This window comes from Chelonoidis abingdonii, chromosome 15, assembly GCF_003597395.2.
Source record: "Chelonoidis abingdonii isolate Lonesome George chromosome 15, CheloAbing_2.0, whole genome shotgun sequence".
In the NCBI taxonomy this organism is placed as follows: domain Eukaryota; kingdom Metazoa; phylum Chordata; order Testudines; family Testudinidae; genus Chelonoidis; species Chelonoidis abingdonii.
The window spans coordinates 689487-703507 of NC_133783.1; the positions used below are offsets into that span (position 1 = coordinate 689487).

At 45.6% G+C, this 14021-nt stretch overlaps 2 protein-coding genes across 4 annotated transcripts in view; both read right to left on the bottom strand.

The window, feature by feature from the left end:
- Window positions 1-375, bottom strand: part of ERLIN1 (ER lipid raft associated 1) — a 54631-nt gene extending 54256 nt beyond the window's left edge. The window contains exon 1 of one of the 3 annotated variants that reach the window (XM_032796456.2): window positions 191-375. The gene's annotated coding sequence lies outside the window, so the exon portion shown is untranslated. The remainder of the gene's footprint in view (window positions 1-190) is intronic. The other 2 variants (XM_032796459.2, XM_032796460.2) reach the window with 2 other exon arrangements.
- Window positions 376-4127: 3752 nt separating this feature from the next.
- CHUK (component of inhibitor of nuclear factor kappa B kinase complex) overlaps window positions 4128-14021 on the bottom strand; it is a 92615-nt gene continuing 82721 nt past the window's right edge. Inside the window, exons 20-21 of the mRNA XM_032796455.2 lie at window positions 12931-13030; window positions 4128-11004 (exon numbers count right to left, since the gene is read on the bottom strand). Coding sequence (XP_032652346.1) covers window positions 10978-11004; window positions 12931-13030 — 127 coding nt within the window. The 3' untranslated portion in view covers window positions 4128-10977. The remainder of the gene's footprint in view (window positions 11005-12930; window positions 13031-14021) is intronic.

Here is a 14021-nt window from a genome sequence, read left to right on the forward strand (position 1 = left end):
GCCCCGCAGGCGAAGGCACAGCCACGGGCTCGCCAGAGGCCCGCCGGGACCGCTCCAGGCCGCAGCAAGGAGCCCCGGCCTCGGCCTCGGCCCCGCCCCGGAGAAGCGCCTGCACAGCGGCCCGGGCCGTGGCGCCAGCGCGCTCCCCAGACTAGGCATGTGGGGGTCTCGCTGCCACCGCCCCACGTACCTATTCAGCGCCGCCCCTCACGAGCCGCCGGACACGTCGCTCCCACGCACGCAGCTAACGCCGCTCGCTTCCACCGTCTACCAGCCAACCACCGAACAGCAGGGCTCAGCTACGGAAAGGCAGCGAGAGCAAAATACTCTTCGTCACGGATCCGCGTAGTACCAGGAGCCCCCCCCTTCCCCGCCGAATCCGATGCGGGGGTGGGCGGTATCCCAGTGGGGGGCGGGGCTCAGTGTTGGAGGAGGGGCCGGGCCGGGCCGTGTCACACTGTGGGACAAGGGTCAGCGCTGGGGGGGGTGGGGCTAGTCTGGAAAGCTGGGGGGGCAGCACTGCCACAGTGCGGGACTGGGCTGTGTCACACTGTGGGTAGCTGAGAGGTGGAGCTCAGTGCTGGGGGTGGCGCTGGGCCTTGTCACACTGTGGGACAAGGGTCAGTGCTGGGGGGGTGGGGCTTGGCAGTGTCTCACTCCCTAGGGGCAATGTTCAGTGCGAGTGGGCAAGCGGGGCAGTGCCGCATTGGGAGAGGGTGCAAGGCTGGGGACACCACACCGTGAGGGCGATGCACTGTGCTGGGATAAGCATCAGTGCTAAGAGCAGAGGTGTCACACTGTGGGGTGATGCTCAGCGTTAGGGGTTGGGGCTGATGAGTGTCACAGTGGTGAGTAGGGCTCAGTGGTCGGGGACAAAGCTCAATGCTGGGGTGGCATGGGGCAGCCTCACCCAAGGATGAGTCAGGGCTGGGCACTTGGGTGGGGGCTCAGTGCTGGGAGCAGAGCAGCTGGGTAGTGTCACACCACAGGGAGCGCTCATTGCTGGGGTCAGGGCTGGGCAGCTGGGGGGAGACTCAATGCTGGGGGTGTTACACAGCAATGGCACACTGATGGACAATACCCTGTTCAGGTGGGTCTGGGCAATCTCCCTGAGATGAGGATCAATGCTGGGGGCAGAGATGTCACAGTGGGGGTGATACTCAGGCTGGGGGCTAGCAAGTGTCACTCTGTAGGGGCAATACGGAGTGGTTCAGTGCTGGAGGCAAGGCTAGGGAATGTCACTGTGTCATTCTTCTGTAACATTGTTTAAAAGTAGAATGACACCTGAAAAGCCAGTGATCTCCTACATTTTAGCCCCCATTGTTAATTTGTGGAAGAGAAGGGCTGCTCCTTTTACAACAGCAAATTAGCCCAACTACAGCCACCAGTTAAAAGAGATTGAGGTGGGTAATCCTCCGGCCCCATCCCCTCTGCCAGAGAGCTGGCTGCAAAGAAAATCTTCTACAGGGGGGTAATCTCTCGGTGGCTGTGTGAGGGTACCTGTGAAGTATGTTGTGCAACCCAGGCAGCACAAACTGGGCCAAGAAAAAGCTGAAAATGACTACAAATGGAATGTCTATCTTTCCTTGCACACAGGATAAAAATGTAAAATACACTTAGAAACTAAGTGCCAATATGGTGATCTCTCACGTATAGTACAAGTATTTAAAACCAGACAGTGATGACTCTCTCCTCCAAAATATACTGGATTCTGGCTTGAAGAAATGATCATTTAGAATTTAGACCTCAAGTTACAAACAGGGGGGAAAGCATAAAGAAAAATAAAGGAGAGGAAGGAAGGTGTGGTGTGGGTGAGGGTACGTGTGGAAGGAAGGGGACAGGCCAATGCATCCTAATGAACAACAGAAAGTACCTTAATTATGACCATTTTCACTATCTTCTGTCTCTGAGTGAAAAATAGAGCCTGCAGAACTCCGCCATGTTCTCATGAACACTGTGAATACAGGACTCATGATTCTACTGTAGTTACAGACCTGCACTAAGTACTACAATAACTGGAGATATGACAATTACTTTAGGATAGTTTGCTGAAAGACAGTGAAAAACAATTCAAGGCTGTTGGTGGCATTCACAGAAAAGCTGCATACACCAGAGTGCCTCTCCTAGGCCTAAGAAAGAAGTGACTGGTAGGATCACATTCTAGTGCAAGTTTGGGATGATGAGCAGTGGCTACAGAACTTTTGGATGTGAAAGGTTACATTCCTGGATGCATGTTAAGCTCACCCCAGCCCTCTAGTAAATGGACACCAGAATGAGAACTCTATTGACAGTAGAGAAATAAGTGGCAATCGCACTCTAGAAGCTTGCAACCCCAGATTGCTACTGAGCAGTGGAAACCATTTTAGAGCTGGAAAAATCCACATGGGGGGCTACTATCATGCAAGTGTGTAGGGCCAGTTATCTGCTACACAGAATTGTGACTTGGCAAGATGAAGGGCATAGTGAATAGATTTCCAGGAATGGACTACTCAAACTGAAGTGGGGCCATACAGAGCATGCATATTCCTCTTTTGGCAACAGACCACCTTCCCACAAAGCACATCACCAGAAAGGGCTACTTCTCTAGGCTTATTCAAGCATTGATGGCTCACAAGTGACAGTTCACAGATACCAATGTGGGCTGGTCAGCAAAAGTGCATGACGTACTCTTCTTTAAAAAAAACAGAGCTGTTCAGAAAGCTGCAAGCAGGCTAAACAGCATTTGGATTTGCTGCATCATGGCTTAGGACATTTCCCTCTCTTTGGCCTGATAGGACTCCTGGAATTTTTTTATTTTTTTTTTCATTCTAGAAAAACAAGGTGGGGAGGGGGACAGTAATATTTTTTATTAGACTAACTTTTGTTGCTAAAAGAGAAACTTTTGAGTTTACCTGATGTTCTTCACATCTGACCTGAAAAAGAGCTCAGTGTAAGCCTAAAAGCTTGTCTCTTTTTCACCAACTGAAGTTGGTCCAAAAAAAAGATACTACCATCACCCACCTTGTTTCTCTAGTATCCTGGGACCAACACAGCTATAACAAAAACTGCAAAATGACAAATTTGATAACTTCCATTTTCCATGCTGTTGGTCATATCAGTTCTCCAAGTCCTTTTTTTCATGGTCCAGTACAGCATCTCTCAGAACATGTCCTTCCTAGTTTTCTTCTCTCTCTCCACCAGGGTCAGGAGTTCTGCAGGTATGAAGGGAGCATTGCTTGAGGCCACCATGCCAGAAGCCACAGTGGTCTGCTGGGTGCTGGTGCAGTCTGCAGCAAATATGACATGCAGAAGCGGCAGGTCTGTGACGCAAAACCAAATTTGTTGCACTCCTTAGCTTTGTGGCATCCCTGGCAAAGTGCACGCAGCACTGGTGCTGATCCTTATTGTACCCCTTTGCCTGCATCCCCGGAACAATCTATTTGCATGTTGCTATAGCTCTGCGGCAGCTGTGCTCGCACAGCCTCTTCTCTCAGGCCCAGGAAATCCAATATTTCTGTCTACTCCAGGCAGGAGCATGTCTAGTGCTTGGAGCCAGCCTAGATGGTCAGGCAGTTGCACACAATGGAGAACTGATAGGTGTGCTTGCCAAGGTGGGCATTCAGGGAAAGGCATTTCAGAATTATGACACATGCAGGAAGTTTTAAAAAAGGGGAAGGAGGAGTGGTTTCAAGTCTCTATGACCACTGGGCAGTGGAGTTTACAATTGTGCCTAGAGTGGCCACTGTGTCAGGGAATGGGGCATTATGGGACAGTTGCAGGAGGACTGTTAGGGTCAACACAGGTCATGCAGTGTCTGCATTCACAGTGTGTCAACCTCACTAGGTTGACCATAGCTCTATGCTGTTTGGGGAGATGGTTTTACTGCACTGCTGTAACAGGGCGCTTATGTCAGCTGCAGACAAATTGAATGTGAACATGTGCACACACAGGTCAGTCCAAGACAATTTATGTTAACCTAACTATACTATAGTGTAGACAGGGAGTAGTGTTATGATGGTGGCAGAAAAATTCCTTCTGTTGGCATATGCTGTGCCTACACTAGAAGGCTCTGCCAATATAGTATCAGCAGGGCATGTGTAGTGTAGACTAGCCTCTATTAACTTACACAAACAGATTTACAAACAGCATGGTACAAAATATTTTACTGTTAATTGTCAAATGTATTAACAATATTTCTAACATATCTACATTTTCTTACAAAATATGTTATCAAAATCAAGACCACAAAGGGAGGTTACTTACCTGGTCCATAACTAGAATTCTTTGAGATGTATTGTCTATATGTTCTCCACATGCCGGATATTGGAACACTTTAGCAAGCGGTGTCCATTGGTCACACCCATTCCCTGCATAGCCTCAAGCCTATCTCCTTCCACCCCCAAGGGTATAAAAGGGGGAGGCATGCCAACTGACCCTCAGATCTTTCACCACTACCCAGTTCAAGGTATTAGGTCTGGCAGTAGTGGGGAAAGGAGGGTGGGTTGTGGAACACACGTAGAAAACATCTTGAAAACTCCAGTTACTGAAAAGGTAAGTAACTTCCCTTTCTTCTTTGTGTGCTTGTCTAGATATGATCCACATCCGGTGGGTCACAAGGAGTATACCACAGAGGCAGAGGGTACTACTGCAAGTCTAATTAAACATGGATTTTAATAGAGCCCCACCCAAGTGAGCATAAGCATGTGACATCTCCACAATAAATATTTTGTGAACATACATTACTCCAGGTAGCATCCCTACAATTATCAAATACCTCTAAATGAGGCTGCCTGGGCCCTGGTTGAATATGCCCTAATGTTCCCAAATAGCTGTAAACTGGCCATCTCATAACATAACTTTATACAGCCTGACATCCATCTAGAAATTCTCTGGGTTGAAATTGCCTGAATCTTAGATCTTTCAGCAACAGACGCAAACAGCCAAGGGGATGACCTAAATTCATAGATTCCAAAGCCAGAAGGGACCATTGTGGTCATCTAATTGGACTGCCTGTCTAACATAGGCCAGAGAATTTCCTCCAGAAAAATTCTTGGAGCAGATCTTCTAGAAAAAACATCCAATCTTGATTTCAAAAGTTGTCAATGATGGAGAATTCACCATGCCACCAATAAGTAGTTCCAATGTTTAATTTCTCTCAGTGTTAAAAATTTACCTTTTATTTTCAGTCTAAGTTTAACTAGCTTCAGCTTACAGCCATTGGGTCATGTTACACTTTTCACTGCTAGACTGGAGAGCCCATTATTAAATGTTCCCCATGTAGGTATTAACTCACTGTAATCAAGTCACCTCAACCTTTTATTTGTTAAGTAAAGTAGATTGAGCTCCTTGAATATCACTATCAGGCACATTTTCTAATCCTTTATTAATTCTCATGGCTCTTCTCTGAACTCTCTCCAATTTATTAATATCCTTCTTGAACTGTGAACACCAGAAGTAGAGACAGTTTTTCTGCAGCTGTCGCACCAGTGCCAAATACACAGGTAAAATAACCTCTCTGTTCCTACTGGAGAAGATTTTTTAGTGAAATAAAAGGACAAGGCACATATGACATCTAATATGTGTAGTTCAGCTTCACCCTTGGTTGAGTGTGGTTTCAGAAGGAACACTGGTAAATGTACAGATTTATTTAAATGAAAAATCAGACAGCATTTTAAGAAAAAAATTAGGGTGCAGTCTGAGAATAACCTTGTCTTTGTAAAAAATCATATATGGCAGCCCTGTCAAAGATGCTTACAACTCACTCACCTTACATGCTGATGTAATAGCCATTAGGAAAGCTATATTTGTCCATGAAGACAACAGGGAACAAGAACCCAAAGATTTGAAAGGATGATCTATGAGTCCAGTAAGGAGTAGTGTTTGTGGACTGCCAGTGTAAGAATCTCCCTTGTAAAGACCAGGTCCAATAAAAGGGGAGATCCTGGGTCCAGAACAACGATATCCCCTGGAGTGAAGCTGTCATCAAGGGATTGAAGAGTCTTCTCCCTGGGGAGCTGGTGTTACCTTATGCGCTCACATTGGTACCAGTGGTACATCGGGTTCTGGACGGTTATCCGAGTCTTGGCTCATGCCTCTGCCAACATGCAGGTACTTAAGCTATTTGGAGCCAGTGGGATGGTTATCAGAACTCGTATGTGCTCTTGAGCCTCTTGGAACCAGGCACAAAGAGTCACTCGTTCATGAAAGGTGCTAGGGAAACAGCTCTCATCTTAGGACATTGTTCTGGAGTGGGATCTCTCTTTAGGCTTTTGAGAGGCTTTCTACCCTCATGGTGAGCCTGGGAAAAGGATTCCTTAGCTTTGTCTTTGCTTGCCCCTGTCTTAGAGATTACAGAGCTGGGTGGTATGTTCCTCAATGCTTCTGGGCCAGGCAGCCTCCCCATGTACATTGGCAGATTAGGCTTGGCCCTCACAGCATATTCCATGAGATGTTTCCTAAGTCTGAATTTCTGAGCTTACTGGGTTCAAATGCAAAAGGAATGGCAGATATCCACTTAGCAGAGATATGAGCTTCTCCAAAGAAGTACCGACACCTCTGATGGTCATCGCTGACCAGCAAGGATTGGGGGCAGGAGAAGCCATCCTTGAAGCCTGGAATCCTGGGCATAATCTGAATCCTTCGCCAGGACGACAGCAGCCCCAGACAGGGGAGTCCCCAAAATCTACCTAACTAAACTAACTCTATAAACTGCTATTACCAAAATTTTATTTTTTACAATACCTACAGAAATGAAGTCGAATGATCAACTTCATGGACACTGGAGGGTTTTGTCTCAGACTACACAGCGGTAGAAAGGAAATGGAGAGGTGGACGGTCCACACCACCGCTTATACCTCTCATCTGGGGCACAAGGAGTAGAAAAGTGCAGACGTGGACCAAAGGACACTTCTTGCAATAATCTTCCAATTCTCAAGTGCATGGAGCCGTTGTGTACCCATAGACACACCAGCACTCAAAGAACTTGATGCTATATCAGCAGCACCAATTGTAACCTGCACAGAGGGCTTAGCCATTAACTGACTTGAGATGAGAGATTTAAAGTCCTTTCTAAAGTACGGTGGACATTTATCCAGAAACTCCTCAGTTTTATCCCCTGAAAATAGTCAGTGAGAAAGAAGAGCCTGATAATTTGCTAACAAAGCTGTACGCTCAAGGGCGAATGACTTTTCATGCCCAGGAGATCCAGCTTCTTTGGTTCTTTATTCTTAGGGATACTTTTAAAGGGTTTTTATCGGTCCAGAGACCCGAGATCAAGATGGCAGTAGAAACAGTCAAACTCAGCTAATGGGACCTGCTACCTTTTAGAAGCTGCTGGGGTCTGCCACAGTAACTGCACTGGTTCTAAAACACCCTTGTTTATGAGCAAAAGGAGTCTCAGGTAGGGACGTATTTGAAATCTCCAACAATTTATGTCCCTTGTCTTGGACAGTCTGAATCGGGATTTCAGGTACCTTTGCCATTCACTGAATAATTACCGGTACAATTTTAATCATCATGAAGTGAAGTCTGAGCTGGTAAAGCTGAATCATTCAATGTATGTACTGGAATAACATCAACAGTCTGATGCTGAGCAATGTCCTCAATGAGAACCAAAGGTGGGGAGGAAGCAGGGGCCCTGACCTGCTGAAGTAGTTGCTGAAGCACAGATGGTTTGTGAGGTGAACAAGATCTGTTGCTGCAAGAAGATGCTAAAAAGTATCTGGCGGAGTGTAGATAGTTAAAAGGGGCGTATAAGGCCAAGAGCTCTGACCATATGGATCTAAAGAACATGGCCAGAAGGCTGGATACCAGGTAAGCAATTGGCTTAACCTGCTTTTGTTTGCCTTTAACCCTCGTCTGCCTCCCCAATATATATGGATCATAGCATGGCAACCAAGGTATGAAGGTGAGGCATCTTCCCTGTCAGAAAAGGAAGACAGATGGTGCTGCTTCATCTCCCTGTGAAGGGGCTGATCCTACAGGAGCCCCAGGCTCCATGCCCAAAGATCCTGAAGTGGCTCCCTTGGTGCTGTACACATCAGCCACTCCTTTCTGCTGTGCCAAGAGCAGAACAGGTACTGAGGTCTGAGATACAGTTGGTTCCAAGGGCAACAGCTTCTGAAACACCAACACTGAAACTTTCAGCACCATGGACTCCAGTGTCTGCAACCTCAGCACCCAAAAGTACTGCACTGAATAAGCCAGCCCCAAGTACTCCTGTCTTGGAGCTAACAGCACCAGAGACAAAAGAGGAGGAGCCAAGGAGAGCACTGTCGTTGCTGAGGCGAGCCCTTTTCTCACTGCCTGAGAATCAGACACCAGCACCTTCATGATCTTCGGGGCACACTCTTCATGAGACCTGGAGAGACTGGAGTTCATTTTTGGAGTAGATCTCTTTGAAGAACAAGAATTGGAGGACGTTCTCCCTCATCCTTTTTCAGCAGTTTTAATAGGGGACTGACCCCTAAAGTCTTTCTGGGAACTATGTTCACTGGTGTCTAGGTAATCAAGCCCCCTGAAGCCACAGCAGAGACACTTTTAGCTGATAATTGTCCTGTCCTCTCTTCAAGGTCTGAGCCAAGCTTCACTGATTTCTCTAACAGATAAAGTTTTAAGCCTATTTTCTCTGGATCTAGCAGCTCTTTGGATAAGGACTTACAATCCTTAAATTTTTCCATAACATCTCCCTCATCCAGGGAGTAAAGACAATTAGAGTGGGTGTCATTAAGAGGCTTAACAGTCCCACATGACACATTTAAAACCTGGGAAATTCTGAGAAGACATGAGGAAAGTTCTCTACTGGGGAAAAAGCAAAACCCAAACACACTATTAAACTAAAAACCTACCAAATAAAACTACAGTGTATCCTACCCACCACTAACTAAACTATTTACAGATAAAGTAATGTGTGAGCGGACAAGATGTAACACTGCCAATTGGCTCTAACAGCAAGAAGTGGTGAAAGGAAGTGAGGGTCCTTTGATCATACCATCCCTTTGTATAACCCTAAGTGGAATAGAGTCTTGAGGCGACACTGTGAACGGATGAAACCAATGAACAGTGCTGGCAAAAATGTTCTGATCTCACACATGAAGAGGTATAGACACAGAAGAAATTTAGACAAGTGCTCAAATTAAAATATATTTTAATCTAATTGATCAGAAATCAGTTTGCTGTTTTGGGATGAAATATGTCTTTTTGTACTTCGTTTACTAGTGGGTTCAATTCTCCGTTGCCTTCTCTCCTTGGTCACTCGTACACCCACTTTGCACAGATGTAAATAATTGCACAAGGAAGAAAGGGAACAGAGGCCCACTTAGTGTATGTACGCTGGTTATTTTGTGGGTGTTATGAAATTTACAATTTCTTTCACTTTTTATTTCTTGCTATTCAGTACTTGGATTTGGTAGGTGATGCGAACTTGTTGCTTCATAGCTACCTGGTTTTGAAATGTTTTGGTTTTAGAGTAATTCAGCCTTATGTGGACAGTAATGGAGGGAGACAAGCATGGATCAAGATTTTCAAAAACAGCTGATGCTTTCAAGTACCCAACTTAAGACATCATAAAAGGGTGTGATTTTCAGAAAGTGCTGAGCACCTGCCCTGTTAAAGAGGTTGGGTTGCACATCCAAAATCACTAGCCATTTTTGAAAATCTTGCCATAAACTGAAGTCGAGGTAGTCTGTTACCTTTCCCCTCCTGCATCCTGCCCAAACAGAACATGAGCAAGTCAGACCATTTGAGGGTAGCATCTTTAAAATGACACAAATCTGGAACAGAATAAGAATCACAAAGAGGTTCTACATAATATAATATTTATCACAAATTAACAAATAGAATTCTTAAATATTTTAAGTAGCCAGTGGATATAAAATTCTGTCTGTTTGGAATTGGGGAGCATTTCCTGATCAGTAAAAAACATCTGTCAAAACTGCTTCTCAGTGGACAAGAATGCACAGCACAGGTGGAAAGCCATGGCTGTAGTGTTTTTCTTTCATCCATCAGAAACTGCATTCCCCAGACCAAGGCTCAGATGGTTGGGATTTTGTGGGGTTGGGGTGCAAGACAACATAAGTAATATGTCATTTTGCAACAGAAAACAAAATGTTACAGGGATTGTGAATACGAGATGCCTGCCCCAGGAGAAGAAGGTGCAGTAGCCCAGCACCCCAGCAGGACACTGCAGGTACTGCTATAGCCTGTACTGTGCATCTTGTCCACTTAAAGCAGAGATCTGTCTGCACCTAGAAGATACTCCCTGCCTTCTCCCTACTCAGACGAAATGAGGAAAACGCCTCCCTGATACCTGCTCCCTCTGCTTCCCCTAGAGCTCACAGCTGCTCTAGCACCAAACAAATTAACAACAAATGCTGAGGCAGAGTACCTCCTTCCAGGAAAGGTTCTCCATAGATAGAACATCTCAAATAGTGCCCTGATCTCAGCTCATCAGTCAGAGCAACAGCTGCCTTCCAGGCACTGACTGCATGAACAGGTCATAGTGCTAGAAAGACTGGCCATCGCAAACATTTTCAAACCAAACCCAGGTGCCTAAAAAGCTTCTAAATATAAAGGGTGTAATTTTCAAATGTGCTGAGCATTTGCAGTGCTCAGGGATGTAGTGGGAGCCAGGATCACTCAGCATCTCTGAAAATCAGGCTACTTCTTTAGGTAGCTCAATATGGATTTAAAAGCCCTGACATGAGGCAGCAGGTTGGAAAACATTTGCCTCTAGCAGCAAAACATACAAGCCAGGGTCTCTGTTGCTGCCCATGTACTTTATAATCAAGTCCGCTAACATCTACAAAACACAAAATGCCTCTTGCAGAACTGTCATCCGGATGCAGTGGGAGAGAAGATTATTCAGTCCTGAATCAGCAGAGTGTGGAATCAACACCATTACATTGATACTGGGCTGTTTCATCTCATCGCAGACTGCCAGCCAACCTTGAGCACATGGACATATTGGGGATGGCAACAATGCCCGCTTGTCTTCCTTAATTATTTCAGCCAACTCCAATCAAGATTCTAAAAAAGAAGCAAAAGAGCAACTAGAGCTCAGTCAGTTTATCAATTTTCAAATCAACGACCATCTGCCTGAGAGCCTGCATTGTCAAAAACCACTCACTGAAGGCAGTCTTGGAATTATAAGACTGAAGTGGGCAGTGTTTTAACTACCCAAGACCTACTGGTAACAAACACAGCTAATCAAGGTATTTCAAAGGCTTCTGACAGTTCAAGAGCCTGAAAAGAAGTTACCATGAATCTATTCTCAGCATTGGGGAGGAACTGATGAGAAAACCAGAAATGAGGAATTTTTGGTGCCAGGGACTGTGAGCTACTGAAACTCAGTATACTGGCAGACAGTTAACCTTTGCCTTCTAAGCTACTGTTTCATCTGAGACAGCTCTGCAGGGACCAGAAGTCCTTACTGTCTGAAGGCTATTGGGTAACCACATGACATGAGTAAATGGTGTCAGCTCAGTCCCTACTGTCACAAACCTACCACATTAGCTGGCACTAAGTGGACCTTGGTGGAGGTCTCAGCAGCAATACCTGATAAAGTGTCAGAGCTATTCGTAAGCAGCTGGTTTGTCAATTAGCAGAAAATAAGGTGAGAAGTAGTAAGCAACACAGGGTCATCAAAACCAAACATTAAACCCTAAAGGCTAGATTCTATGCTGTGCCCATGAAAGATGCAGCCCAAGAGAGAAGGCTAAGGAGGCTTTAAATAACATTTCACCCTTCACATTCTGGGCAACTGGGCTCTGCCCTGGGAGCTGCTCTAACTTACAGTAACCTCCCGAGGTCTGCCCATAGCTGTTCAAGAATCCAGTGCTCACTTTGGCTACTCTACCTCCCTACCCCATCCTACTCCAGGGTCTGCAAAGGGCAGATTATGCTGCTCCTGTGTTGGGAAAATTCTCTACTGGTCTCTTACACAACTGCCACAAAGGTTACAGGGGTCAGAGCAGTGATCCTCTTAACATGTTTTCAAGTGGCTGCTGAGGAGTGGAAGCATGTTGTATATGTAGGTTTTAGCATGGCTTCACAGGAAATCATTCTCAGGGAAGGGCGTATTGAAGGGAACATCTGACATTCCAGCTAGGAGAGTAGCTTATCGCCACAGTGGGAGGAGATAAGTGAAATCTTAATCCCAAGGTCACAGCAGGGACATTTAGATAAATGTAACTGCATAAGCAGCTTGCAACAGAACAAGCTGACAGGAGAGAGCGTGGCATCTGACACAGGACATCATCATTATTAGTCTGGACACCATACTGAGTGCTCATGGGAACAGCTTCATTTCATCCATTGGAGATGGATTCAAAGAGGTAAGGGCCTTGCCTGCTCAAGGGGAAGGACAGGAGGAGAAGAACTAGCTGGCCCATAGTTTCTGCCTAGCCCAATGACTTATGAATTCCAGTTTCTCATTATCTGGAGAAGGGTGAAATATCCTTCTGCTCAGAAACAAGGTCCCAGATTGACATCATACTTGTTCAGTCACACCACTTGTTCCTCCTACTTCCTACTCTCTCTGAACCTTAAGCCTATTCCTACTGCCCCTCCTGCTCTTGTCAAGTCAAAGGGGGGACAGGGCTCAGGAACAGGAGAAAAGGTTTACTGGAGGCAGTTCTTTCTATTCTATAACAAGATCCTGAGAGAGAATGCTCCCACCACTATCCCATTTGTCACATCCCTGCTTGAATAGCCCATCTACCTTGCACATTTCCGGAGCCAGGAATAGGATTTCTTAGCTGATTGTTTTGTCAGTCCTCCTGCTATCCTTTGTGAGCAACTCACCAGGACACTGCACGCATATTTGACAGCAATAGCCTGACTTGTCACAAAGGACCGGAGATATATTTTAAGAAGTGCTCAGTAAGCAAAGACTTCCAACTGAAGCCAATGAAATTTTGAAAAATCAAGCCTTTGAATCATAGAGAGACTTACCATCATGCTGCTGTTCTGCTCCTGTTTTGCCTCTTGAATGATAGTGCTAAAGCAGTCCAGATAGTTCAGATTCTCTTCTATCACACGGGCAAAAACTTCCCTATAAAAAAAGGCATAAGGGGGCAGGTTTAAACTATGACTGACCCAATCCTCCGGAAGGAGCAGAACAAGGAGAGGAGGAAATAAAATTACAGCAGTTTATCTGCAATTCTAAAAGTTACTCTGCAACTGTATTTGGCATGCCACTCTGCTGATGCCAAGGGAGTAACATAGAAGGCTTCCAGCCACCATCCACAGAGCAAAAATTAAGTTAGAAATGGTTCACTGAACAATAATGTCTTGCATTCACTCAGGACAGGTCACAGTTCCAGAGAGGTGCCATAATACTGGAGACCTCAAAAGATGAGCAGAAATGCCATGAATTACCTGGGATCTAATCTGAAGAAGCCAATTTCTAAAATTCTGAGTAACCACGTATGACCTTAAGAGCCTCACGATGGCAAATGACTCACAGTTCAGTAAATACAATGGTTACCAGGCCTACCAAACTCTCTGCATCTTAGCAGTGCTGTCATAATATTTATCCAAAAAGCATCTTGTACAAATTGGTGACCCTCGGGTCATTAATACTGGATGATGTAGAAATGGTTACTTACTGTAACTGTGGTTCTTCAAGATGTGATGCAGACATGTATTACAGGTAGGCATGTGTGCACCCTGCAGGCCAGAGACCTTTGCCTATTAGTACTCTTAGAGGGGTGGCACTTATGTCTCGTATCTGTAGCCCTGCTCCTGAGTATACGAGGAAGCACCACCACAACCCCTCTCAGTTCCTTGGCACTGAAGACTCTGATGCAGAGGGAACAGAGGGTGAGATGTGGAATACATGTCTGCATCACATATCGAAGAACCACAGTTACTATAAGTAACTATTTCTTCTTAGAGTAGATGCAGATGTATATATTCCACCAGGTAGGTGATTTACAAGCAACACTCCACAGCTCCTTTGCACTGAATGTCCAAGGGAAGACTCTGATGCAGAGGGGATGGAGGGTCCACTGTGGAATACACGTGTCTAACCTTTTATCTGA